General features: G+C 39.9%; 1 protein-coding gene across 1 annotated transcript in view; it reads left to right on the plus strand.

The window, feature by feature from the left end:
• The window catches only part of pappaa (pregnancy-associated plasma protein A, pappalysin 1a), a 129,311-nt gene that overhangs the window by 11,725 nt on the left and 91,396 nt on the right, over positions 1-26,190 (plus strand). Inside the window, exons 4-8 of the mRNA XM_016242556.1 lie at positions 8,021-8,166; positions 9,383-9,676; positions 10,495-10,687; positions 12,787-12,908; positions 21,162-21,660. Coding sequence (XP_016098042.1) covers positions 8,021-8,166; positions 9,383-9,676; positions 10,495-10,687; positions 12,787-12,908; positions 21,162-21,660 — 1,254 coding nt within the window. The remainder of the gene's footprint in view (positions 1-8,020; positions 8,167-9,382; positions 9,677-10,494; positions 10,688-12,786; positions 12,909-21,161; positions 21,661-26,190) is intronic.

Here is a 26,190-nt window from a genome sequence, read left to right on the forward strand (position 1 = left end):
GCAGAGACGGCTGAAGAACTGGCAGATATGTGAAGAGGATACAGGAGAGGGAGGCTGGGAAGGAACACAAGAGGTTCAGGAGATTCAGGACTGGAAAGAACCAATGTGATGACAGATGATTCTGGGCTGGACGGAAGTAGCAGGATGACAATTGGCCGGGCTCTTAGTCGGTAGTGTGGCTGGAGACGTCCTCCACTGGAATGACGGAAAAAGGCAATCCAGAGTTCAACAGCACCCACTCCACAAATGTGGCAAAGCTCCACCAAGGACCTTCCCCGACAGCTTGGCCTTAGTTGAGGTGTTGAGTCTGACATAGTAGAAAGTACAGAGGCAGCTGTCCAGGTAGTGAGTCTGGTATGCCAGGTTTGAATATTCCCTTGTGTGGTCCTTGAGGGAGCGATCCTCTTGCTCCAGGCAGAGAAGCTTGACAGTGGGGATATCTATTTAGGGGAGAAAAAAGTCGCAAATGAGTTTAATAAAGATCCAGAAATCCACAGCAATCCAATCTGGACGGTGGTCCCAGAGGAGGAGGATTGGAAAATCCTGGAATACTGCGAAATGGGCAAACATTGTGTCCTGAGTAGCATTTTGATTTCAGATTCATAACCACTGCTTCCTTTTGGTATGGATTTATGTAGCTAAACATGTCTTCCAAAACTCCAGATCTATCTCCACATTTCAGTAGTGTTAAAGGTTTATCAAAAGAGGGAGGATGAATAACATGCATAGATAGTGGCCATGTCTCTCTAGGTCAGGAGTAGCAACCCTGCTCTTGTAGGGCTGACACTTTGCTGAGTTTATCTCCAACCCTAATCAAACACACCTGAATATGTTAATCAAGGTCTTAAGGATTACTCTGCAACAACATCCAGGTGTAGTAGCAGGCTTGGAACTAAAGTGTGCAGTAAAGTGAACCCCCCTGAGAAGAAGGGTTGGCTACTCCTGCTTCAGGCCAGTGCTTCTCAAACCTGTCTTGGAGACCCCCACCACTACACATTTTGGATGTCACCCTTATCTGCCACACCCAATTAAAGTCTTGCAGTCTCCAATAATGAGCTGATGAGTTGAATCAGGTATACTAGTTGAGTGAGACATCCAAAATGTGCAGTGGCTGGAGGTCTCCAGGACAGATTTGAGAAGGACTGCTATAGGTAATCTGTAAAGGCAACTGTGGATTATTACTGAGCCTCTCACAACTCTTCAGTTATTGCAGTGGGATCTTCTCTTCTGGCTATTCATAAGCACTTCAAGAAAACTGTTTTTATCTAGGATCCCTCTAGTTTTAAACACCATTATTTTTTGCCAAAAGATGAAAAGAGTAAAAGGAAATTGGATTTCTAAGTCTGAATACCTGAGGCCACTGGATAGAAAGCACAACATGTGTACAATTCCACCAATGAATAAAGTCTGGTTTAACTTTTGGACAATATGAAAGGTAACTATGTTAATTTGTTTCACAAAAATAGGTATAGTCCCAAGGACACACGTACTGTAGTAATCCCAAATTATGAGATTGGTTTTATGAGGGATTTATTGCCTTAAGAAGTCGTTTTTTGGTGGCTTTTGTTTTAGTTGGATGGACTGCAAAGTAAAAGCCAACATTTCAAGGACGCTTACTTGATTCTTGTTTAGACTGGTCGCCAAGTAACAATTTTGTTTTCAAAATGTATTCATAAACGTTTGTTTACAGAAGTGCACGAAGGTTCATGAGAAAAGTTTAAACATTTCCATGTCGAGAGAAAAGAGTGAATGAATTGATAAGTGAAAACAACCTTGTTACGTCTTTGTTTTGATCTGTGTGATTCATCCCAGTATTCCAGTATTGTCCTTGAATTTCTTCTGCATGCCTTAATTGAGCTTCTCTTTCAAAGGATCCGGCGATCCACAGCGCGAAGTTGATGTACTTCCTCAGCGACCAGCACGGGTCAGCTCCAGGCATGACGAAGCGGATATCGTCCTCTTTTGGAAGGCCAAACAAAGTAGTTTTGCTTTCACAACGAAACACACAGTGCCTTCACGACATGGCGGCGGCGGCAACAACAATACTACAGCGAAAATAAAAGTTATACCTTCTTTCTTTGCTTGAAAATTTTTTATTTGCCAGTTTTCTGCATTCTTATCTTTAGTACATTACATAAACATTTTTCAACCATTAGCAGTTTACTTAGTGTCCACTCCAGCTCCAGGATGGACACTTTCTTACTGTCACAATCATTTCAGGAATGTCCGAAGAAGACAAAGATAAATTACAAAACACAGAGTTTAATAAAGATTCACACAGAAATCCACAAGAGGTACAGAAACAATGCAGTTTCCAAAGCAAAACTTGACAATGAACACAGGAAAAGGATGAACTTAAATACACTGACAAATGAGGCAAATTAATGATAAACAGCTGAACAGAATTAACTAATGTCATTATTAACCCTGACAAAACAAAGAGAAGTGAAAAAAAGAGCAAAACAACCATTAAACTAATGAAAACAAACTAAAAGTCCATGAAACAGAAACTAACATATTGATGACATTATGCCCCCCTGGGAATGGTGTGTTCTTGCGCTGCAGAAGATCCAACTGAGGAGGGAGGGTGGGGGCTCTGGAGGAGGGTGTGGAGCAGGAGAAAGGCCGGTACTGTGAGAAGGAGATGACATAAGGAACCAGGGTGGAGATTATGAAGTGAGGAGTTAGGGTGGAGCCAGAAGCGGGAGGAGAAGCCAGGTGTGGACCCAGAGCAGAGCAAGGATTTCAGCCCACAACAGAGTTGATGGAGGGAGAAGCCATGGTGGAGGTAAAGCTAACAACACCACGGGGCTGACTGATGGAGACAAAGCCGCTTGAGGAGCCCAGGGCGGAGACGGAGAACAGAAGAGCCAGGGTGACACCGTGGGTTTGAAGGGCCAAGGCAGAGTCGACAGCTCATGCGACTGAGGCTGGGACACGGAAGACTGTGGTAAAGCCAGAGCGACTGAGGACCAAGGAAGAGCCGGAGTGAAGGAGGAGCTAGACGGAGCCAGAGAGATGGAGGGATGAGGGCGAAGCCAGAGGAGTGGAATCCTGTAGCAATGGAGGGTCAACGACTGACCAAGGCGGAGCCAGAAGGACGAGGGAGCCCGGTGGAGCCAGTGGTATGACGAGCCACAATGGAGACGAGGGAGCTAGGAGCCAAGGCAGAGCCACTGAGTCGAAGGGCTGAGGTGGAATCCAGGACTTGCAGGCTGGAGGCGGAGACAAGGTGGAGCTGGAGACTGAAAGACCGGAGGTGAGACAAAGCACCAGGATGGCGCTAACTGAGGATGAGCTGAGGGGTTTGCAGGAACCAGCAGAGACGGCTGAAGAACTGGCAGATATGTGAAGAGGATACAGGAGAGGGAGGCTGGGAAGGAACACAAGAGGTTCAGGAGATTCAGGACTGGAAAGAACCAATGTGATGACAGATGATTCTGGGCTGGACGGAAGTAGCAGGATGACAATTGGCCGGGCTCTTAGTCGGTAGTGTGGCTGGAGACGTCCTCCACTGGAATGACGGAAAAAGGCAATCCAGAGTTCAACAGCACCCACTCCACAAATGTGGCAAAGCTCCACCAAGGACCTTCCCCGACAGCTTGGCCTTAGTTGAGGTGTTGAGTCTGACATAGTAGAAAGTACAGAGGCAGCTGTCCAGGTAGTGAGTCTGGTATGCCAGGTTTGAATATTCCCTTGTGTGGTCCTTGAGGGAGCGATCCTCTTGCTCCAGGCAGAGAAGCTTGACAGTGGGGATATCTATTTAGGGGAGAAAAAAGTCGCAAATGAGTTTAATAAAGATCCAGAAATCCACAGCAATCCAATCTGGACGGTGGTCCCAGAGGAGGAGGATTGGAAAATCCTGGAATACTGCGAAATGGGCAAACATTGTGTCCTGAGTAGCATTTTGATTTCAGATTCATAACCACTGCTTCCTTTTGGTATGGATTTATGTAGCTAAACATGTCTTCCAAAACTCCAGATCTATCTCCACATTTCAGTAGTGTTAAAGGTTTATCAAAAGAGGGAGGATGAATAACATGCATAGATAGTGGCCATGTCTCTCTAGGTCAGGAGTAGCAACCCTGCTCTTGTAGGGCTGACACTTTGCTGAGTTTATCTCCAACCCTAATCAAACACACCTGAATATGTTAATCAAGGTCTTAAGGATTACTCTGCAACAACATCCAGGTGTAGTAGCAGGCTTGGAACTAAAGTGTGCAGTAAAGTGAACCCCCCTGAGAAGAAGGGTTGGCTACTCCTGCTTCAGGCCAGTGCTTCTCAAACCTGTCTTGGAGACCCCCACCACTACACATTTTGGATGTCACCCTTATCTGCCACACCCAATTAAAGTCTTGCAGTCTCCAATAATGAGCTGATGAGTTGAATCAGGTATACTAGTTGAGTGAGACATCCAAAATGTGCAGTGGCTGGAGGTCTCCAGGACAGATTTGAGAAGGACTGCTATAGGTAATCTGTAAAGGCAACTGTGGATTATTACTGAGCCTCTCACAACTCTTCAGTTATTGCAGTGGGATCTTCTCTTCTGGCTATTCATAAGCACTTCAAGAAAACTGTTTTTATCTAGGATCCCTCTAGTTTTAAACACCATTATTTTTTGCCAAAAGATGAAAAGAGTAAAAGGAAATTGGATTTCTAAGTCTGAATACCTGAGGCCACTGGATAGAAAGCACAACATGTGTACAATTCCACCAATGAATAAAGTCTGGTTTAACTTTTGGACAATATGAAAGGTAACTATGTTAATTTGTTTCACAAAAATAGGTATAGTCCCAAGGACACACGTACTGTAGTAATCCCAAATTATGAGATTGGTTTTATGAGGGATTTATTGCCTTAAGAAGTCGTTTTTTGGTGGCTTTTGTTTTAGTTGGATGGACTGCAAAGTAAAAGCCAACATTTCAAGGACGCTTACTTGATTCTTGTTTAGACTGGTCGCCAAGTAACAATTTTGTTTTCAAAATGTATTCATAAACGTTTGTTTACAGAAGTGCACGAAGGTTCATGAGAAAAGTTTAAACATTTCCATGTCGAGAGAAAAGAGTGAATGAATTGATAAGTGAAAACAACCTTGTTACGTCTTTGTTTTGATCTGTGTGATTCATCCCAGTATTCCAGTATTGTCCTTGAATTTCTTCTGCATGCCTTAATTGAGCTTCTCTTTCAAAGGAAAGCAATGTTTTCTATTAGCCATTTTGAACGCTTTCCAGGCCACATAATCACATCCAATAGTATTCTTAAAGCTCTTCAAATTACTCTTTGTGGGGGCTATGTGGTGACATCAGTCATGAAAAACATGCAGGTGGTTTTTCCCAAATATTATCCCATCGCAATCATCAAGAGACTGTTTATCACAGGATATCCAATCCAGTAACAGAAATCAGCTGTTGGCCAAACCTGAGATTTCAATGGAAATATTTCAACTGATGGATGAAAGATGGTTTAGAAAGATTAGAGTGAGAACAGAAGAAGAATTTTCAGATAAGCACCCCAAGTGGTTGTTTATTTTGTTTTGATGATGGGATGTCTAGGGAGACACACTGATGGCTGCACTGCAAACATTCATCAACATTCCTTCTTAATTGTGGAATTTTGGATGAACACTGTGCTACATGCGTGGCACAGCAAGGGCTGTGTGGTCGGACGTTTATTTTTGTAGACCCGGTGCCTGTTACCACTTTGCTTGTTTGGAAATCTAGTTAACAGGAGATCGAGTTGGAGTCTCTAAAAAATGTGAATGATATCAACTTATGTTGTCTTACATGTTTTAGGCACGTGTTGTAAGTTATTTCTCCATGCTTTTTAAAGAATGTATACAGTGCCACATTGATTTTGCAAGCAAACAGCCCATTTGTAAGGAGAGATTTGTGTTTTTACATTCATAAGATCACTGATCAGATTTGATGGCGTATACATTGGACACAATTGTGGTTAACCCATAAGCCAAAAGTTAAATGCTTATGTGAATCCACACCATGTACACTTGCTTGTATACATTAATTCATGCCTTGCTTTGGATGCCTGCCCATTTTTCGGCATGTTGTTGATGTGCAATAAGAAAAAAATGTCTGTCATGGCTTTGGTCCAGAGATTAGTCACAGGTGAAAGTCCATACTATATTATCATCTGCTTCTATTGCGACTTCCATGTTTTCCCTTGGCTATTGTGTGTGTTGGGTTAATTGATGAATGGGGTTTCCTGAGCTGTCACATGGGTCACCTTAGGGAGGTCCTTCATCAGGTGCTTTACAGTTGTGTGAACTCTAAGTGCCAAAGGAGGCCATAAACATAACGGACGTTAATGGTTTTGCCCTAATGGAGTGTTCTGGTGTAAAACGGACTTAGCACGTCGAGTTGAAGGAGCTACATGCTCATAAAAGCACCTGTCTTTGGAAAGACACTTACATTTGCACACCTGCTTTGGTCTCCTAGCTTGCTGTTAAAAAACGTTAATGTGGACCAGATTGGGGAAAGAGAGAACATGATTGTAATGGATTCTTGAAAGTGATGTTAACAGTTGCTGGACAGCTTCTCTGTTGGCACAGTAGAGAGAGTGCAAATGAAAGATCAAAACTCAATACTGATTGCTCTTGCATGCACATAATTTGCAATGTAGTGATAATTATGGTGATAATTTCAATTTATAAGGTGAAGGGTCAAGAGCCAAGATTTTCATTATCTAAAACAGGACTTTAAGTCTTGAGTATCATTAATGCTGAGTTCACACTGCACGATTTTCAAACTCGTTGGATCGCCGTTGTTTTCACACTGCGTGACTATCTGGGGTAGCATTCAGTTGCTGCTGTGTTCACATTGCACGATGGATCGGCGACAAGGGGTTTCATATTGCATGACTTCACAATAGGAAGAATCGTGGACAGCTCTGTCTGGTGCAGGGTTGCCAGGTTTTCGCTACAAAACCCGCCCAATTACTACTCAAAACTAGCCTGAAAATAGCCCAATTGCTTTTGAGGGGGTCCCCCAATAAAAATCGCGTTCGGGGGTATAATACATTTTTTTTGGCGGGGTTCTCCTGGTACAATTCACATTCCAGGGCCTAAATATCATGTTATTGGGGTCGCTTCAACCTGCTGACATGAAAAACATCCGGTGGCAATCGCGGATTTGGCAACACTGGTCCGCAAACTACATTTCATATAACTCCTCCCCGACCTTCCCGCTGCCCTGTATCTTGTTCTCTCATTGGCTGTAGGTCATCGCCGATGTGTTTTTCAGTAAAAACTAATTTCACACAGCATGATTGTGAATCGCCGACAGCTCCAGATATTTAGCATGCCAAATATTTCACAGCCGTCGGCGATCCCCTCAGATTGCGTCTTTGATCATTCACACTGCGTGATGGTCACTCGCGTGAACGAGCACCGATTTGCCTCCGATTTCGGGCATTTGTCTGTGATTTCGCAAATCCTGTCGGTGAGGGAAAAATCGGGCTAAAATCATGCAGTGTGAACACGGCATAAGGATCTCAAGTCAGTGTCTCTACAGTAGTCAAAGCGCAGGATTGCACGAAAAGGAATCGTTATTGTGGTAATCACTATCATAGCGACCACTCGTCAGTATGCTACATACATAAGAACAGGCAGACACTGACATTCATCTCTTTAACGTAGCATCTCATATCATTCCAAAGGAGTAGCTATCCTGTTTTATCCTCTGTAGGACAAGTTTTCCAGCAACTTTGCACTGGGGGGAATTTAGATTCATTGGTGTGTCATAATGAGTTTCAAATAAGACTGACAAATAAATGAAGCCCACCAATGCTGGACTCTGTAACCTTGTTGGCAGCACTCCATCATGTAACATGAGGGTTGAGCTTCAGGTGACATGAGTTATCAGAGAACTTATTATGCAAGTACATATTTACTCTCCACAGAATATATTAAAAAATGTACAGTAACTTAAAACACATAAGTATTTGTTTTGTTTACATTATAGACACTGTGCTCATTTTCACCATGTGTCTCCATCTCTTGCTCCAGGGCCTATCTGGATGTGAAAGAGGTAAAAGAGATCCTCAATCTGGATGGTTCCACTCACCTCAATATCTTCTTCGCCAATTCCTCAGATGAAGACCTTGCTGGAGTCGCTACCTGGCCATGGGACAAGGAGGCACTCACACATCTAGGTATAGAAAATACTGGATAAATGCAGTCCAGGCCAAGAGTCTGAATTGAGTTCTTGCAGTCATATACAGGTGCATCTCAATAAATTAGAATGTCGTGGAAAAGTTCATTTATTTCAGTAATTCAACTCAAATTGTGAAACTCGTGTATTAAATAAATTCTATGCACACAGACTGAAGTAGTTTAAGTCTTTGGTTCTTTTAATTGTGATGATTTTGGCTCACATTTCACAAAAACCCTCCAATTCTCAACAAATTAGAATAATTCATCAGACCAATAACAAAAACATTTTTTTGTGAATTGTTGGCCTTCTGGAAAGTATGTTCATTTACTGTACATGTACTCAATACTTGGTTGGGCCTCCTTTTACATGAATTACTGCATCAGTGCGGCGTGGCATGGAGGTGATCAGTTTGTGGCACTGCTCAGGTGTCATGGAAGCCCAGGTTGCTTTGATAGCGGCCTTCAGGTCATCTGCATTGTTAGGTCTGGTGTCTCTCATCTTCCTCTGTTGGTCCACTGTGTTTTCTGAAGTCCACAGTCAACACAGCCATCTACCAGGAAATTTTAGAGCACTTCATGCTTCCTTCTGTTGACAAGCTTTATGGAGATGCTGATTTCATTTTCCAGCAGGATTTGGCACCTGCCCACACTGCCAAAATCACCAAAAGCTGGTTCAATAACCATGGTGTTACTGTGCTTGATTGGCCTGCAAACTCGCCTGACCTGAACCCCATAGAGAATTTATGGGGTATTGTCAAGAGGAAGATGAGAGACACCAGACCCAACAATTCAGATGACCTGAAGGCCGCTATCAAAGCAACCTGGGCTTCCATTACACCTGAGCAGTGCCACAGGCTGATTGTCTCCATGCCACGCAGCACTGATGCAGTAATTCATGCAAAAGGAGGCCCAACAATTAATGATTGATAATTAATAAGGGTAAGAATTTGGCAGGGAGTCGAAAATGGGCACAACACCGGCTTTTGTGACAAAACATGTTTAGGGTTCAGAACGTGCTTGATGTGGAGATTAACGCATGGCAGTCAGCTATTTTTTTTTTTACGTGGCGTTTATCGTTTTTGCAAATGAACTCTTCTTCTTCAAACTGCATAGTATAACCGACTTATCTACAACAAGTGATAAGAAACAATACTGGATATTCAAGAACAAGCACATTAAGGTTAACACTGTGTACTTTTCCTCGCCTCTTCTTAGGTGGCATAGTTCTGAATCCATCTTTCTATGGTACATTTGGCCACACTCATACCATGATCCATGAGATTGGTCACAGTCTGGGACTGTACCATGTGTTCAGGGGCATCTCGGAGATCGAATCCTGCAACGATGCATGTTTAGAGACTGAGCCTTCACTGGAAACTGGAGATCTGTGTGCCGACACCAATCCCTCACCGAAATATAAGTACTGCAGGGACCCTGAGCCTGGCAACGAAACGTGTGGCAACCGCAATTTTGTTCACACGCCCTTCAATAATTACATGAGTTATGCAGGTGAAAACATATCTATAGAAACTCTCCTATTTAATCTTGATTGGAAAAAACAGTAACACTATTTTAGGGACCAGTTCTTGCTATTAACTAGTTGCTTATTAGCATGCATATTACTGACATGTTGGCTAGTTATTAGTGCTTATTAAGCACATATTAATGATTTATTTTGCATGACCATATTTTGGATCCCTTAATCCTATATGCCATACCTAAACTTAGCAACTACCATACTAATTATAAATAGGCAGCAAATTAGGAGTTTATTGAGGCAAAGGCGTAATTAGTAGTTAATTAATAGTGAGAATTGTTCCCAAAACTAAAATGTGACTGAAAAGACATTAAAAAAAAAAACATATTATGCCTTGATGTTTCTTTGTTTTCTCAACACATAGCATGCCTCATTTTATCTCACATTGACTCTTTGCTAATTAAGGGTCTGTATAAATATAAGTAGTTTATTTTTAAACAATATATTTTGAAATGGTTTATTTCTCTCTTTGTTTAGATTATAACCATTCTACAATTATAATTGATATTATGATTATGATAGACTATCACATTTTAATTTATGGAACACTTGGAAATTTAAATGCATTTTCAACATTACTCAACATATATATATATATATATTTTTTTTTTTTTTTTTTTTACAGTAGCTGGTACTCATGTCACCTCAAATGACCAACTGTCAAAAGTTAAAACCATTGATTGATTTTTATATTGGTCTTTGGCATTTTTAACAGAAATGCCTTTTCATTTGCTATGGATCTATCAGGAACTAGGCCAAATAACTGTACTTTCACTAAATTTTTCCACAGATGATGACTGCACTGATTCCTTTACACTTAACCAGGTAGCTCGCATGCACTGCTACTTGGACCTCATGTACCAGACCTGGCAACCTGACTACCGGCCCCCTCCAGTCCCCATGTCACCCCAAGTGCTAGAACAGGGACAAAACTCCATTACTGTGGAGTGGTTTCCGCCCATCTCTGGCCACTTCTATGACAGGTGAACTCAGGTTGCAATGGAATAGCACGTACCATGGGGACTATTTTTACAAATATATGTGGTAAAATACACATGAGCATTTGGACAGATGCAGTCTGATATATGAAATGTCATGGAATATAAATGCGGATGTACTGTAGGCAGAGGGGAGACATGTCTAAGCGTGTTCTGTTTAGTAAATATTGAAAGATATAAAGTCAGAGATATTTTGTAGTCATTTTTTTAATACAGTGAGAGGATAGATTGGAGGAAGTGCAAAACAACTGATAATTCTCAGTGTCTGCCAAATCGCTAACACATGGTGTCAATTAATGGTGCACCGGCTGCGTCGCAGATACAGTGGAATTATTCACATTTCCTTCCAAAATCATCTTGTTGGCACTAGAATATCCACATTTCATGACTCAGACATGTGGAACGTTATCAGGTTGAGTCTCTTTGTTATTTTGCATCGGTTTTTATTGAGCTGAATGCAGTCTGAGATATTTATTTGTGGGCCTGCAGACAGTCCGCGAGGGACTGTTATGTGAGAGACAGGTCGAATTCACTGAGACAAACGGCAGGGGAATCCCCTTAGAAGGAACATGTTGAGACATGTTGCTCTCAAACTCCCCTCTTGGACCATGTGACATTGTTTACTGTATACCCATATAACATTCTAACACCAGAGTCTGGCTGCTTAAGCAGCAACAAGATTTGTCAATGCCCTCTGGCAAATGTGCTTAATGAGTCATTGGAGCTGATAAGGGAATTCTCACTCAAGAGCAGTCTTGGGAGTAATGTTTTTAAATAGTGTGACAGAAATATAACTATTTTCAACAGTGTACAGTAGTTTTTCCTATAACAGCCTATGTTTTCCTACATGTAGTGGTGTAGTACAAAAGTATTATTTTCAAGGATTATAAAATTAGATTTAGTGTAAAATTTTCAATAAATAAATAAATAAATGTAAAGAATCATCCACTGAAGGCGAGCGTAGTGAGAACCCAAGTGCAGTTTATTTACAGAGTGATCCAAACAATAATCCAAGACACAGACTTGACTTGAACAGACATAGCATGAGCAGACTTGACAAACAGACTAGACTCACCAACAGCGGGTTAAATACATTCAATACACGACGAGGGCACAATGGGAACATGAAGCTACTTATAGCAGACAAGGAGGGTCACATGACATGAACAAACCAGTGGGGAACAAGACACATGACTAAGACTACCAATCAGAACATGACACATACACAAGGCAGAGAGACATGAGGCAAGGGAAGCATGACACTAACATGGACCATGAAACAATTACAAAATAAAAGACATGGGAAACATGAACATGAAACAAAACACCACATTACAATAAATTAATAAATAAATAAATATCAGTTTCTTTAAAAAGTAGATACTGCTAACTACCAACAAAATGTTACATTACATTAAATTATTTTATTTTAAATATGGAAATATTTTATTATATACTGTTATTGTTTGATTATATAATTTTAACTGTGTTTCTAGCACATAGAATAAGGATTTCAATAGAAATCCTTAATAGAATATTATTTATTTATTAGATATAATTGAATCTGAACAATTAAATTTACACTAAATGAGTAATAACTCTTGAAAAGAATACTTTGGTACTACACCACTAATTGTTGGCAAAAGTAGGCTATTGTAGGAAAAACTACTCTACAATACACAGTTGAAAACAGTTGTTTCACCGAAAGAATAAAAATGATGAAATTATGTAGTCAAACAACTACAGTATATACTAAAAATATTTTCATATTTAAAATCAAATAATTCAATGTAATGTTTTTGTTAGTGCATCTACATTTTTATATAGAATACACTATAAAATTGCTTCAAGCGCAGTTTTTTGAGTTTTTGATTTTGTTTGGTCTTGTAATGTAACCTGTCTACATTAAACTAAGTGAACTCAATACTATCAACACTTTCTATTTTTGGTATATTTTATGATTTCGTCCACTCTGGTATGCTTTTTTTATTGTAAAAAAAGCCCTATATTGGCGATTCCCATCTAACTTCCCATCCACTTGAATTTTCCGTATCTAAGTTGCATTTTGTCTGTTGGTTTCCTAGAGAAGTGGGATCAGTATGTGATAAATGTACAGAAGGTTGCGTCCTCCTGCAGTACGCGTCCAATTCTTCGTCCCCGCGTCCCTGCTCCACGTCTGGCCACTGGAGCCCCAGAGAAGCAGAGGGTGAGTTTTTTCATACCTCCACCATCACATAATTTCTTCTAAACACACTTGCTTGCCTTTGGCTAGTCTTGCACCCAGTCAATGCTTCTTTAGAGAATCGACGTACCGACTGCATCACAATCTAATACGTGTGTTGTGTCTAAGATGTAAGTGCCAAAAGTGCCTGAATATTACACATTTTTCAACTATCTAGATATAGAGAATTTGTCATAGAGGTGATTAACTCGTCTACTGTCTGCATTCCGGATAAGTGTGATTTAGACTCAAGCAAAAGCCTTGAGAAAATATTTGTGGTCTGTGCATGTCTCCGGACAGACGCTTGTGTGAATTTTTGGTCCAGCATCTGTAATACTGACTGTCTGACTGTCTCTGCAACCAGAATAGAAAACCTCAATGTCTCTGGCCCATTGAAACTCATTACAAATAGGCTCGTTCGTCTCAGCGGGATGCCTGCTTAGCAGAGCCATACGAGTGTGCAGGCTCTCCTGGTCAGAGGCATGCGGTTGCCAAAGTCTCTTGAGTTCATGACGGCAGCATCCCAAAGGAAATGTTTGTTGTCTGTTGCCATGACGAATTTGCATCCCAAGAGTAAAATTCTCATTTCATATTCTTCTGGTATAGTAGGCTATCTAAACATGTAGATCTACTTCAAGTCACATTTTAAATTCTTGTGCTTTTGTACATAGAAAAATGTGGAAATATTGGGATATTTTTTCAAAGCGTACATTCTATGTAAACAATTCATAAAGCCATTTTGTAAATCAATGGTTTATACAAACAAATGACACCAGAATTTGTTGGGCTCATGTTTTATAAATTACATCCAATGACTGTTTTCAGACAGGTCTCTCAAACATTATAGTCCTGCCCTAAATTTACATCACTGAGTCACTATTTCTTTGTGAACCAACCAAGGGATCATTATTAGCATGCTCCCATTAGTCTTTGTTGATCGATGCCGTAACCCATAGGCAAAAAAAATAAAACATTTCTGCAATTTTAACTCTTTCCCTGCCTGGGATTTTTTTTAAAGTTGCCAGCCACTGCCAGCATTTTTTGCATTCATGTTTGATGATCGCATTATTTTACATGTGCAATTGCTTACATACACGATCGTTTGATTCTGCTTCTTCTTCACCATGTTTTGATCCAGACATTCAATAATCTTTCAGAAGATGTGCAATAGCGCCTCCTACCGTATAATAGTGAAAACAAGGAAAGCCAGAAGATTCCAATCAGTGGCGGGGAAGTGTTGTCTCTTAAATGACAGAAAATTCTGTCAATAGCGGGGAAAGCGTTAAAGTGTAAAGCAGACTTAATTTCTTGTCTTTTTTTGCTGCCATTTATGTCCCTCTTCAGGATAGTAACTAGTGGTGCATCAGTGATTCCAAAACGATTAGTCATATGACATTGACAGCTCAGGTGATTGGTCCAAAAACAACTGTCTCCATGCAAATATGTGGGCAAATATGTATATATGGCTTTCTCCAGGTAAGATAGAGCTTCTTGAAACAGAGCAATGTTCTGAGTGTTTCACTTTTTGGTGAAATCAACCTACAGGTTATAGATGACTTGGTAATTTACAGTGCCCTTGTCAAGAGTAGTAAAGAATGATTTTATGTATGTATATTTTAAATGAATACTCGCCTTGTCAGGACATTGTGATCCTGGCTTCTCACACTGATTTTGTCAAAGCATCCAGTCTCTCTTGCAACAATACTTTATTTTTAATGCATCCTTAAAATTGTCTTTTTTATCTACTTCATTTATTTGTTTAGCCTTCCAGTATGCCATATATGTTCTCAGTGTAACTGTGAATAGGAAAGTGAACAGTTAGCTGGTGGTGGGATTTTTTCCCCCCTTTATAAATAGTCTACACAGCTGTGCTGCTCCAGAATTTGCAGACAGCTGCTTCATTAATTATTGTGTGTGAGTGTTGCTGGCATAAAATAGCATTGTGTCAGAATGCTCTTACTCTGCAAATCAAAGCTTTTTGGGTTCTTGTGGGATTTTTGGCCCATGTGACTTATGGCGTATATGTTTTTGTGGTCAAGGCTGTTTTGGAAGCATTATGCTCATTGGTGCCATTCGGGAAACATTGCATTTCCTCGCTATTAAAAGGCTTCCCACGGTCAGGATGCAGGTCCTTTCATGCCTTTTTGGTGAGATGGTGTCTTGCAGTTTGGATTTATGCGTCTAGCAGACTCATTATCAATTGGAGCAGTGTTTCCTCTTCAAAGACCTTCTTTTATGATGACGAACTCACACAGAGAGTGATGGATATGGGTCAGAGATGGCTGTTAACCTTATTATCAGAGAGCACTTCACTTCAGAACCCATCATTTTCACTAAATGTTCTACAGTTGGAGACAGGCCATTCACAATTTCCTCGATATGGCATTCTCTGTTCAGGCAGCACACACACACTCTTAAAAATAAACATACGCGCTCTCTCAAATAAACATTAATACATTCCGCACTCTGCACTTGTTGCAGTGTTACGGTGACATGCCTGGGCTTGCCACTGTTCCAGCATGTAAACGGCTCTCTGTTTTCCCTCTTGGAATGATGTCCTGTTAATCAGTTAGTCCCCTCAATGCACCCCTCTTATGCTAGTATTCATCCTGCGTGACGTGCCCCAAAGACCCCAGCACAGCTGCTTGTTGATCTCTTTGTTTGTGCTTCTCAGCCAGGGATGGCGTTTCAGCATCCGGTCTTTTCTGCCGCGTCTTCCCGATGGCATTGCCACTCCACCTGCCGGCCGTGGAGTTTACAGGGTTTGTAGCTCATGTCCTCAAGACACTCCTCCTGTTCGTATTCTCAGCCTACATGAGTCGGAGTACCTCTCTCATAAATCTTTACAGCAAGGAGAATTATAGTAGAAGGAGAAAAAAAGCACAAGGGAAAGTTAGACGGGGGAAATCAACTGCATATTGGGGAAACCATACAACCCACTCTTGGCACTTGAGGCCACAGAAAATCACACATGCATAACAACAGACTGAAGGGTTGGTTTGGCTGATTAGAGCTTGAATAGTGAAAGGAACAACTCACAAGCTTCATCTTTCAGTGACTAAGTGTGTATTCACAACAGGAAAGTCCGCTAGTTTACTTGCTTTGGTCCAGACCAAATACAATGTTGATTTTTTTTTGTTTGGTGCGGTTCAATTTCACACTGCCCTTTTTGCAAGTTAACCAGAAAATGTAAACAAAACCACACATGTGCTTAAGGTCATCCATTCATTGGTTCATCCATTCAACCGTATCAGAGTTCGTTTGGAAGCGAACCGAGACCACTTCAGCTGGGTCTCGGTATGGTTGTGTGGCCCGCATCAGAGTGCGATTGCTGTATTCACACCTGCCAAAAAGAGCCGCACCAAAGGGGGAAATTAATTTAGGGTGTGAATAAACCCTAAATACCTATCTGTGTCTGGTAAATCTGCATTATGGAGCAGTTTGACCAGATGTTAAGGTGTGTTTTAATCATGACTCAGAGTACAAAGAGGTTGTGCGTCTTCTTAATGCTTGTGCTCCAATTTGTACCCAGTATATACTTCAATTATCTTCATCTCCATTTCATCGACATGGCACATGACATTGTCTGCTCACTCTATCCATGTGCATCCCGATTTTTGTAGGTGTGTGGACTTGCATGTGCATGTGCATATGCAGCTGGTTGAACGCTCAAATATGAGCGTTCACTTTGCAGTGTGCATGCTTCAAACTTGTCCAGCCATGTTTACGGTCAATGCTTGTGGTCAGGCTTGCATGCTCAAATTTGCGGAAGATAGAGCAAAACGTAAAAAAAAAAAGAGTATACCCAGGTCTTAAACCTTGTAAAGTATTATCTGAGTAAATTCATTGCCTCTATCACAGTGGCAATGAGGGAGAAATAGATGCAAAGTACAGGTAAAAAGTCATGCTGGCATGATTGGCTTATTACTCTGACAATGGAATAATGTTCACCTATCAAGTTTGCAATCGGTTTGCAAACTCAAATAAAATGCACTGCAAGGAGTGCATGAACACAAATCAATAAACAGTAACTTAGTAGTGACAATTAGTATTTCACCCCACAGTTAAATTACTGTAAACGTAACTATAGTAGTTTACCCATTGATGGGTAGTAACTGATTACATGTAATCTGGATTGTGTAATCAAATTCCAAAAATGAAGTAATTGTACACAAGTTCAAGTTATTTATTATTTACATGTAATACAGGGATTCCCAAACTTTTTCTGAACCTAAAAAAAAAAGAGTATACCCAGGTCTTAAACCTTGTAAAGTATTATCTGAGTAAATTCATTGCCTCTATCACAGTGGCAATGAGGGAGAAATAGATGCAAAGTACAGGTAAAAAGTCATGCTGGCATGATTGGCTTATTACTCTGACAATGGAATAATATTCACCTATCAAGTTTGCAATCGGTTTGCAAACTCAAATAAAATGCACTGCAAGGAGTGCATGAACACAAATCAATAAACAGTAACTTAGTAGTGACAATTAGTATTTCACCCCACAGTTAAATTACTGTAAACGTAACTATAGTAGTTTACCCATTGATGGGTAGTAACTGATTACATGTAATCTGGATTGTGTAATCAAATTCCAAAAATGAAGTAATTGTACACAAGTTCAAGTTATTTATTATTTACATGTAATACAGGGATTCCCAAACTTTTTCTGAACCCCTTTCACCTAATATATTTTCTTGAAATCTCCATGGGATTTTAAGGTAATAAGTTTGCATGGTCACAGTTCTCTAACACTGGTTAATGGTCAAATTATATACAGTAAACAAACAAAATATTTAATATTTCTTAGTAAGTGATTTATTTTGATTGTTGTTATTTTATTATTATTATTTTTTTTATTGACATTTTTTATGATTTAGGTAATTATTAGCTTTTCATTAAACTCATGAGCCCCCACAGTTCCTTCACAAACCCCGGTTTAGAAACTTTGACGTAATGCAATGTTAATAATAAAATATGTTTTTTCTCTTTGTATTTTTGCATCAATACAGTAAATTTAAAGCAAAAAAGTAAACAAGTGTATTAGCATGGTGCAAACAACACCAAGGTTGTAGGTTCAATTCGATATACAGTAAACAAACAAAATATTTAATATTTCTTAGTAAGTGATTTATTTTGATTGTTGTTATTTTATTATTATTATTTTTTTTTATTGACATTTTTTATGATTTAAGTAATTATTAGCTTTTCATTAAACTCATGAGCCCCCACAGTTCCTTCACAAACCCCGGTTTAGAAACTTTGACGTAATGCAATGTTAATAATAAAATATGTTTTTTCTCTTTGTATTTTTGCATCAATACAGTAAATTTAAAGCAAAAAAGTAAACAAGTGTATTAGCATGGTGCAAACAACACCAAGGTTGTAGGTTCAATTCACAGGGAATGCATGAAAAGATGAAATGTATACCTTGAATGCAATGCAAGTCGCTTTGCGTAAGACCATCTGCCAAATGTTTGCTGATTAATTTTTTTGGAGCTCGACAGTATAAATCACCTCCTTTCACTGCATGAAAAAAAGGCCTTATTCACTAATAATGTTGGACAATCTGCATATTTATCATGATATATATATATATATATATATATATATATATATATATATATATATATATATATATATATATATATATATCAATCATGACAACTCTCTGAACATTTTAGCATGGTGATGAATATGACAATGCGAATGTATTTGGTCTTGGCGAAACAGATCTGCTATGATGCTGCTGAATTGCTGCTGCTGCTGGTTATTGCTGTAGTTGTAACAAATAACCCGTAGCAGATCTATACAGGTGGAGCTGGGGAAGGTGGAGGGTTTCAGAGAAACTCTGAAAGCTCGCTGCAGGAATTTCAAGGGAATGCTAGCCAGCCATATAAATGCAAGGCAGTAAGCTCATTGGTTGCATATGCAGCATGAACCAATCAGCTTGTGTCAAGTCATTTAACTCTCTGAATATCATCATTACGTTAACACCCCATCAGAATGCGCCATCTAGAGTTTCATGACTGAACTATGTATACATATAAACAGTAAGTAACAAAAATTTTTTTTTTATAGTTGTAGTTTAATAACCCTGGTCCACCATCAGTCACAGGGGCTCTAGGAAAGATGCAGCTCACTTCAATCTGAATTTATTTTATTGTTTATCAGTATCATTTACTGATAAACGTTCCTACATCATCCATAGAAGCTTCCTGAAGCAGACTTGCTCTCACACTTCAATGTACCGCAATTATCTTAAGCAGGATGTTTTCAGCCATACAAAACACCAACCCCTTACAAGCTAATACTCCGATGGGATTAGCTAATCAAGTGAAAATGCAAGGCACTAATTCATGGCCGAATTGTCAGGTCACCTTGAAAACCAGCCCACCACTGCTGGGGCGGCTGAACCCTGACTCCAGTACATCTGGAACAGGGTTATTAGTCCACTGCGGAGTCATTTAGATAAAAGATGACAGTTATTCATCTTGTGACATTACTATCTGATGAATACATTTATTACCCCCCCCCCCCTTTTTTGTACATGTGTTCGTTTGCAAGAAGATACGCTCCCATCTTGAAAAGTTATGTGGCTGGTCAAATGCAGCGTAATGGAGGTGAGAACGTAAACCTGCGGTATCAAAGACATTTTTATCATATGTTTACTTCTATTCTGGCCACACACATACTCACAATAATAAACGTGTTGAGATGATGTGGCCTGGAAAGCAAAAAACTCAGTGCTCAGTTGATTAAACACTGGAATTTTGTGCACTACCCAGAAATGAGGTTAGCAAATGGCTTTTGCTGTTGCCAGTTTGGAATTGCACAAAGGAAAAGCAGGAGAACACACTGTCTGCAGTGCCCTGGCTTCTCCCCACATTTGATGAATGTTGGGGTACGTCACTCCCCGTCAAATGGGTTGCTGTTGACTCCAAATATGGCTGGACTGCAGCATATGAGAGGTAATTGCCAAGCTGAAACTGAAAGCCTTGTGCGGGCCTCATCCTCGGGACGCTTGGATTTCTGGTTTTTGCCACAGAAATGAGAGAGAATGTGAAATGGAGAAATGGATGGACAAGATGGAGTTTAACAACATTCAACTCTATGCATCAAGTGTGTGGCTGCATTTCTCATTATGCACAACTCTTTTTTCTGCTGTACCTTACGATTTATTGTTCCTGCTTCAGTTTAGATACTGCACTGAACTGGGTTGCTTTTTTTATTTGAGTGGTATTATGATGGAATACTCCCTGAAGTCTGCACTGAAGTAATTTTGTACTTTGCATAAATATTTTTAGGATTTTTGTTTCAGCATGTAATCTATTCATTGTTCTTATTTTTCTGTGACTAAGATCAAACAAAGACAACACCAACATCTTAAAACTGTGACTATATCAACATACAATAAAGATAATAAAAATAAAATATCTCTATACATCAAAAATGTCTTCAACAACAAATAATTAATCAAACAAACAAATAAATAGATAAATAAAAAAAATATAAGGCCTGTACTCTGTTTGCAAAAGCTTGACTTGGGTGCCATGGAGAACCTCTGGGGTTACACTTTACTTGAAGGGGTGTGCATAAGACTGACATGACACCTTCATAATCATGACGTGACACCTACATAATCATGACATGACACATGTCATGAATATGAAGGTTTTTATGCATGTTTATGACAACTGTCATTAAGTGTCATTCACTCGGTTATGTAATTTCTAATGCAAAGATGACATTGTTTGAGATGTCTTTGTTATGGGCTATGGTTAGAGGTAAGGGTAGGGGTAGGGTTAGGTCAAATAATGTCATATTTGCATTAAAAATGACATAACTGAGCGAATGACACTTAATGACAGTTGTCATAAACATGCATAAAACCTCCTTCATATTCATAACATGTGTCATGTCATGATTATGAAGGTGTCATGTCAGTCTTATGCACACCCCTTCAAGTAAAGTGTTACCGAATCTGGTTCACATCCTTTGCTGAACAAGAGAAAATTTAGAGAAATGTGGAAGCCTTAAGTTACTGTAGTCCCCCTCCTACTAGATCACATTGCTTTTTATCTATATCATAAACAGCTGCCTTTACAATTGTCCTGCCATTAACTTGTATATGAATATTGAAAAGAAGACTGCATACCACAAATTAAAACTCTCGAAGAAGATGTAGTTTTGAAATACTGTATTAGACTTTAATGCATTTTGCTGCATCTCTTAGGACCACCAGATGTGGAACAGGCATGCGAGCCCAGCGTCCGCACGTGGAGTCCGCATAACGGCATGGATCTGGGAATGGTGCCTCCCCCCTGCCCTCTGCAAGGCTGCATGTTACAGCTAGAGTTTGCATATCCGGTGGTCCCTGACTCCCTCACAGCGTGGGTGACCTTCTCCTCCCAGGAGGAAACAGTCCTGCCTGCCATCCACAATATCATCCTATTGACTGTCAGTGGTAACAACCTGTCTCTGGGTCCCAGTAATTTGTTCTGCGACACACCGCTGACCATCAAGCTGGATGTGCATGAGAAGGTGTACGGCGTGCAGTTTTTCACTATGGAGCAACATTTGGAAATTGATGCTACTCTGCTCACGTCTAAACCCGATTGTCTGCTCTGTCGAGAATGCAAGCCACTGCACTATCGGCTTCTGCGGCAGCCACCATTTGTTCACTCACCCCAGGGCGTCATGCTAAGAGACTCGATGCGAAGATACGTGGACAGGTGAGTCTTTTGGATTAACTAATAATTTGCTGTTCAATTTGCTCATTCACATGGTAATTAATGCAATGAATATTAGTATTCCTGATAAATTATTTACTGTAAGTACATGTTTTTAGGTTCTGGCTAGTGTTTAGATACACTTGCTACCTCTTCCAGAAAAAGTTGTATTGACTTTGGAACTTGTCTTAGATTTGGAACTGTTTTAACACAGAACAAAACTAATGTAATTGAAAGTTGGAGTGCGAAATGTGCCTGGTCAGCATTAGGCACAGCAAATCCCTGCTCAAATCTTGTGGTGTCTCTCTGTTCTTTTTCAATTCTTGAGTAAAGCCAAAAGAAACAAAGAGAAGGATGCAGCTGCTGGTTGATTTCAGTCCAGCTCCTGGCATCAGAAAGCCAGTTAACATGCTCTGCCATCTTGAGGTTGCTCTCGCCTCGGCTGGGCACCTCTGGTTTAGGCAGTAACATACTAATGCTTTCCCACTTAAGGCCAGATACTGGGTCTCTGGTCAGCATTTCTGTATTGGCCAATTCGGGATGCATACAAAATTAAGGGTTTAACTTGCCACCCATTGATATAGTAGCTCAACATTGCAGAGTGTTTCCAAAAGTTTTGAGAAATGTGCAGAACAATTATCACAGTAGAGGGGATCAGGGATGGGTGTAATATGGGGCCGTTTGTAATGCTGCTGTTTGATCATCTATTGGAGAAAGTATGGACAGGGATGAAAGGTTTTAAAGGTTTAATATGGGTTGCATATTCAGTATATTTTTATTTAACAGATTATTTATGACTGACACCACCCCTTTCAACTGGTTTGATTGAGGTGTTTATATGAAGGAGTTTTAGGATTTTCTAACAGAGCTATCAATTATTAGCAGGTTATTAACATATTATTACACTCTCTCTTAAACAAAAAAAAACTGTCACTGAGGCTGTACCTTTTCAAAAGGTAGTAATGTGTACCATTTAGGTACTAATATGTATATTTAGGGACAGATATCTACCTTTAAGGTACTAAAATGCACCATTTTGGATTAAATAAGGTGTACTTTTTAGATACAAAGGTACAAAAGTGTACCATTCCAGTGACAGCTTTTATACCTTTTTTTCCTGAGAGCATAGATTGTCTGTAAACATTGCCACTGAAGCAGTGTTGTGGTTAATTAAATAATGATACACCGTAAGTGATAATTGACCGTTAGTGATGACACCTGCTGCTTGCAAGTAGAGTCACTGAAGAGACAACAATATATTGTTTATGGTAATAGAGTGCATTACTGTACTGATGCAGGTGTGCAGATGCATCACATTGGCACACATTGACTCTTTTTTCCACTCGCTATTTTCTTAAGTTTATAGGACTTTTTCCTCCCCGCATTGTGCAAGCTCTTTCTCCACTATACTGTAGCTGAATAAAGCAGACATGTTTTTGATCTAATCTGAGGTAGGTAAGGTTTTGGCTCAAGTAGACTGTGGTCAACTCACAGCTGGGTTTGAGAGTCTGTTTTCTGAATGACGTTGATTCTGAGATCTGAATCAATTACAATCACATACTCTGAGGTCCCATGCTGAATGCATTCATTACATCAGCTCTGATCCAAGAAAGATATTGATCTTTGCTAAATATGTTCTGACACCTCTGCCTAATTTGGGTCACCCATGTCTCTTTCACTTGGCATTCACTTGTTAATTTGAATGGGGAGCCTTGTGTTTTCGATTCATACAGAATGGGACCTTAAGGTCTGTTCAGAAATATGAGAGTAGTGATGAAGCTCTGGAACATAGGAATAAATCATGGAGGGGGGCTGACCCTGCATGCATGTGACTCTGGCCTTCAGAAAACCCCCAGCCATCTGCTATTCCTCTCCCTGACCTGGCCCTCTTTGCTGTCATGGCTTCAAAGGGCACCCCTGCTTTGAGCTGACAGGACCCCCCTGCCAGTGAGAGAGAGGCCAAGCCAACTGGCCAACACATCCACTTTAGGGGCCCCAGCTTCATGGAACCTGGTCCCCCTTGGTCTAAGACTCACCTCTGTCATGTCAAGTCCACTGGTTATGGCATTCCAGAAGCTCCACCCTCCTACCAGCTCCACTGCTAATGATGGAACAATTACAGAGGTTTGATTTGATGCCCCATAGTCCTTAATCTCAATGGAAAATTGCTTTATCAAGCTTATGGGATATGTACATTTGAGAGAAAATTGCATCAAAACTAATGTACATTTTGCATAGTTTGGTTCTGCTTATCAAAAAAGTGTCCCTTGACCACTTTTGACATTTGTCAAGGGATTTGGTTAAGACAGTTCTAGGTGTTTTGGAACATGGTGACCTTTCACGTTTACTTGAAGATCCTCCTAATTCCTAATTGGATTTGAACCAAAATGTTTCATAAAGAACAATAATTTGGCTTAACTTATATGTAAAATTGCATAGGGAACGTGCATGCATTTGCTATACACAGCTGTAGAGCTTTTGACGTCATAGCTGACCGCAGTAATCCCTGTTTACCAGAAGGAAGATTTGCACTGTGGAAATGTTGGAGTTTCTTTCTAAAGTCACCACTATAAGTTGATCTCTTTTATATACGATTGACATAACTTCTCAACCAGAACAACTGGGGATGACCCAACTAATGATTTATCTACGTTGGTGTGTTTGCTGTATTACTGCAGTTCCATCATCCCGACCGAATCCCTAGAAATACAAGGAAAACCTAATCTGCTGTGGTTTTGGAAATATGACTACGTGCGGGCACTGGTAGAGTTTGAATTATTTAAAAGGTAGATTGTTTAGTGAGAACTACTGGCGGCTTGCCGAAATGTTGGCATCTCATTTGAAACCATCAGTTTCCATTTGCCCAGAAAACAACGAAACCTTGTCTATTCTTTTGCTGAAAACACTTGTGATGTCGTTGCTTGCGTATGGTGTTTCTCTGGAGGAGGTCACTTGAATAGCTACTTTCTCTTGTCTTCAAGCACTTCATAAGTCCTGATAGGTATCTGTGGTCAGTCTTCCAACAAGTATTATGTCTCTTTCTTTTTATCAAGAATTCCAGAAGGAGGACGTTTTTGTTAGATGGAGTATTGTCTGAACAGAAAGCTTTCACAAAATTTCACTCATCGTGAGACAATGGGGAGAAGTGATTAAAAAAAAGCATTTAAAACTTTAAGTCATTAACATTTTAAGGTGTTACAGTAGAGATCAAATCACTTATAGTTTCTTCGTCTTTCTCCCTTTATAACTTCAACACAAGATCTATGAGTTAACTACTGAGAATCAGAGGTGCAAACAGCTGGTAGCTTCACATGCTGAACTCTGCCAGTGTTTAACCGATATGCTGCAAGTGCAATTCTTTTGACATGTTAACTTACTTCATAACGTGCCATCAACATATTTTTATGCCATAAGCTTATTGGCAGGCCTGTTGATCTCTCAAGAGTGGCTGGCTCACAACATCATATGACATGTCTTCAGCTGTACCGGTTCAGTACAGTTGAGAATACAATGATACATGTGTGTTAATAAGACACAGATGAAGTTGTGTTAAAGGGTGGATGCTGAGCAGAGGATGATGGCATGCTCGGAGACTGATTTCTTCAAGACCTCAGCACGTGTGAGGAAGAATGTCTGGAGGCTGATGTCTTTTTATGCAATAGGAAGTGGAACTGTTTCTCCATAGGGATAGACACAAGTACTCGGAAGTGATGGCAATGATCAATCATGCAATGATCTGAACAATTCTCATTTGAAAACTAAAAACAGCTATACTCAAATCCATTTTCCAGTTCATTTGACATAATTTTACATCAGCACTGGGTGTGTTTTTCCTTAGCCTAATAAGTAGAAGCTCTGCACTGGCATTATATTGTTCATTGAGCGATGCAACATATACTATAGCCTTTAGATAGTTGGCCACAGCCTTAGCACAACTCCACTCTTCAGCACAATAGTATCTACAAAAACTCCAGCATAACATAAACTCTTCCAAATATCCAATATTAGGGTGACCATATTTTAGTTTTAAAAAAGAGGACAGTGGGGACGGCTTGGGGGTTGGGATATAACTACAAATATGTAATTTCCATACCAAAAATCCATATTTTACAGTCACCGTTATGCAGATTGATCATAAACACAGCTAAAAGTCTTCCTACCAGTGGTCATCCTTCATAATATCTCCCACAGTTTTATCATAGTTACAATGCAAAATGTTTCAATATAAGCATTTCAGTCAAATGTAATTTATGCAACCTTTAACACATGGGAGAAAATCAACCCTCCAGAACAGTTTATTATCAGGGCAATTCAGTGCAAATAAATAATTAAATAAATAATAAAAAAAATTGCGCATTTGGCAACCCTGCATCCAACTTGAGCTGCATCCAAAGCGATCTAAATACTCTGCATATTGATAGCGGCTCCCTGATGCGCAAAAATTATATTAAATACTAGAATGTTTGCAGGAGTGGGTGGTAATGGTCAGAAATTCAGCGGGAGAGGGATTAAAAAAACTTTCCCGCACACACA

This window comes from Sinocyclocheilus grahami, unplaced genomic scaffold (genome assembly GCF_001515645.1).
Source record: "Sinocyclocheilus grahami isolate Dianchi unplaced genomic scaffold, SAMN03320097.WGS_v1.1 scaffold662.1, whole genome shotgun sequence".
NCBI lineage: Eukaryota > Metazoa > Chordata > Actinopteri > Cypriniformes > Cyprinidae > Sinocyclocheilus > Sinocyclocheilus grahami.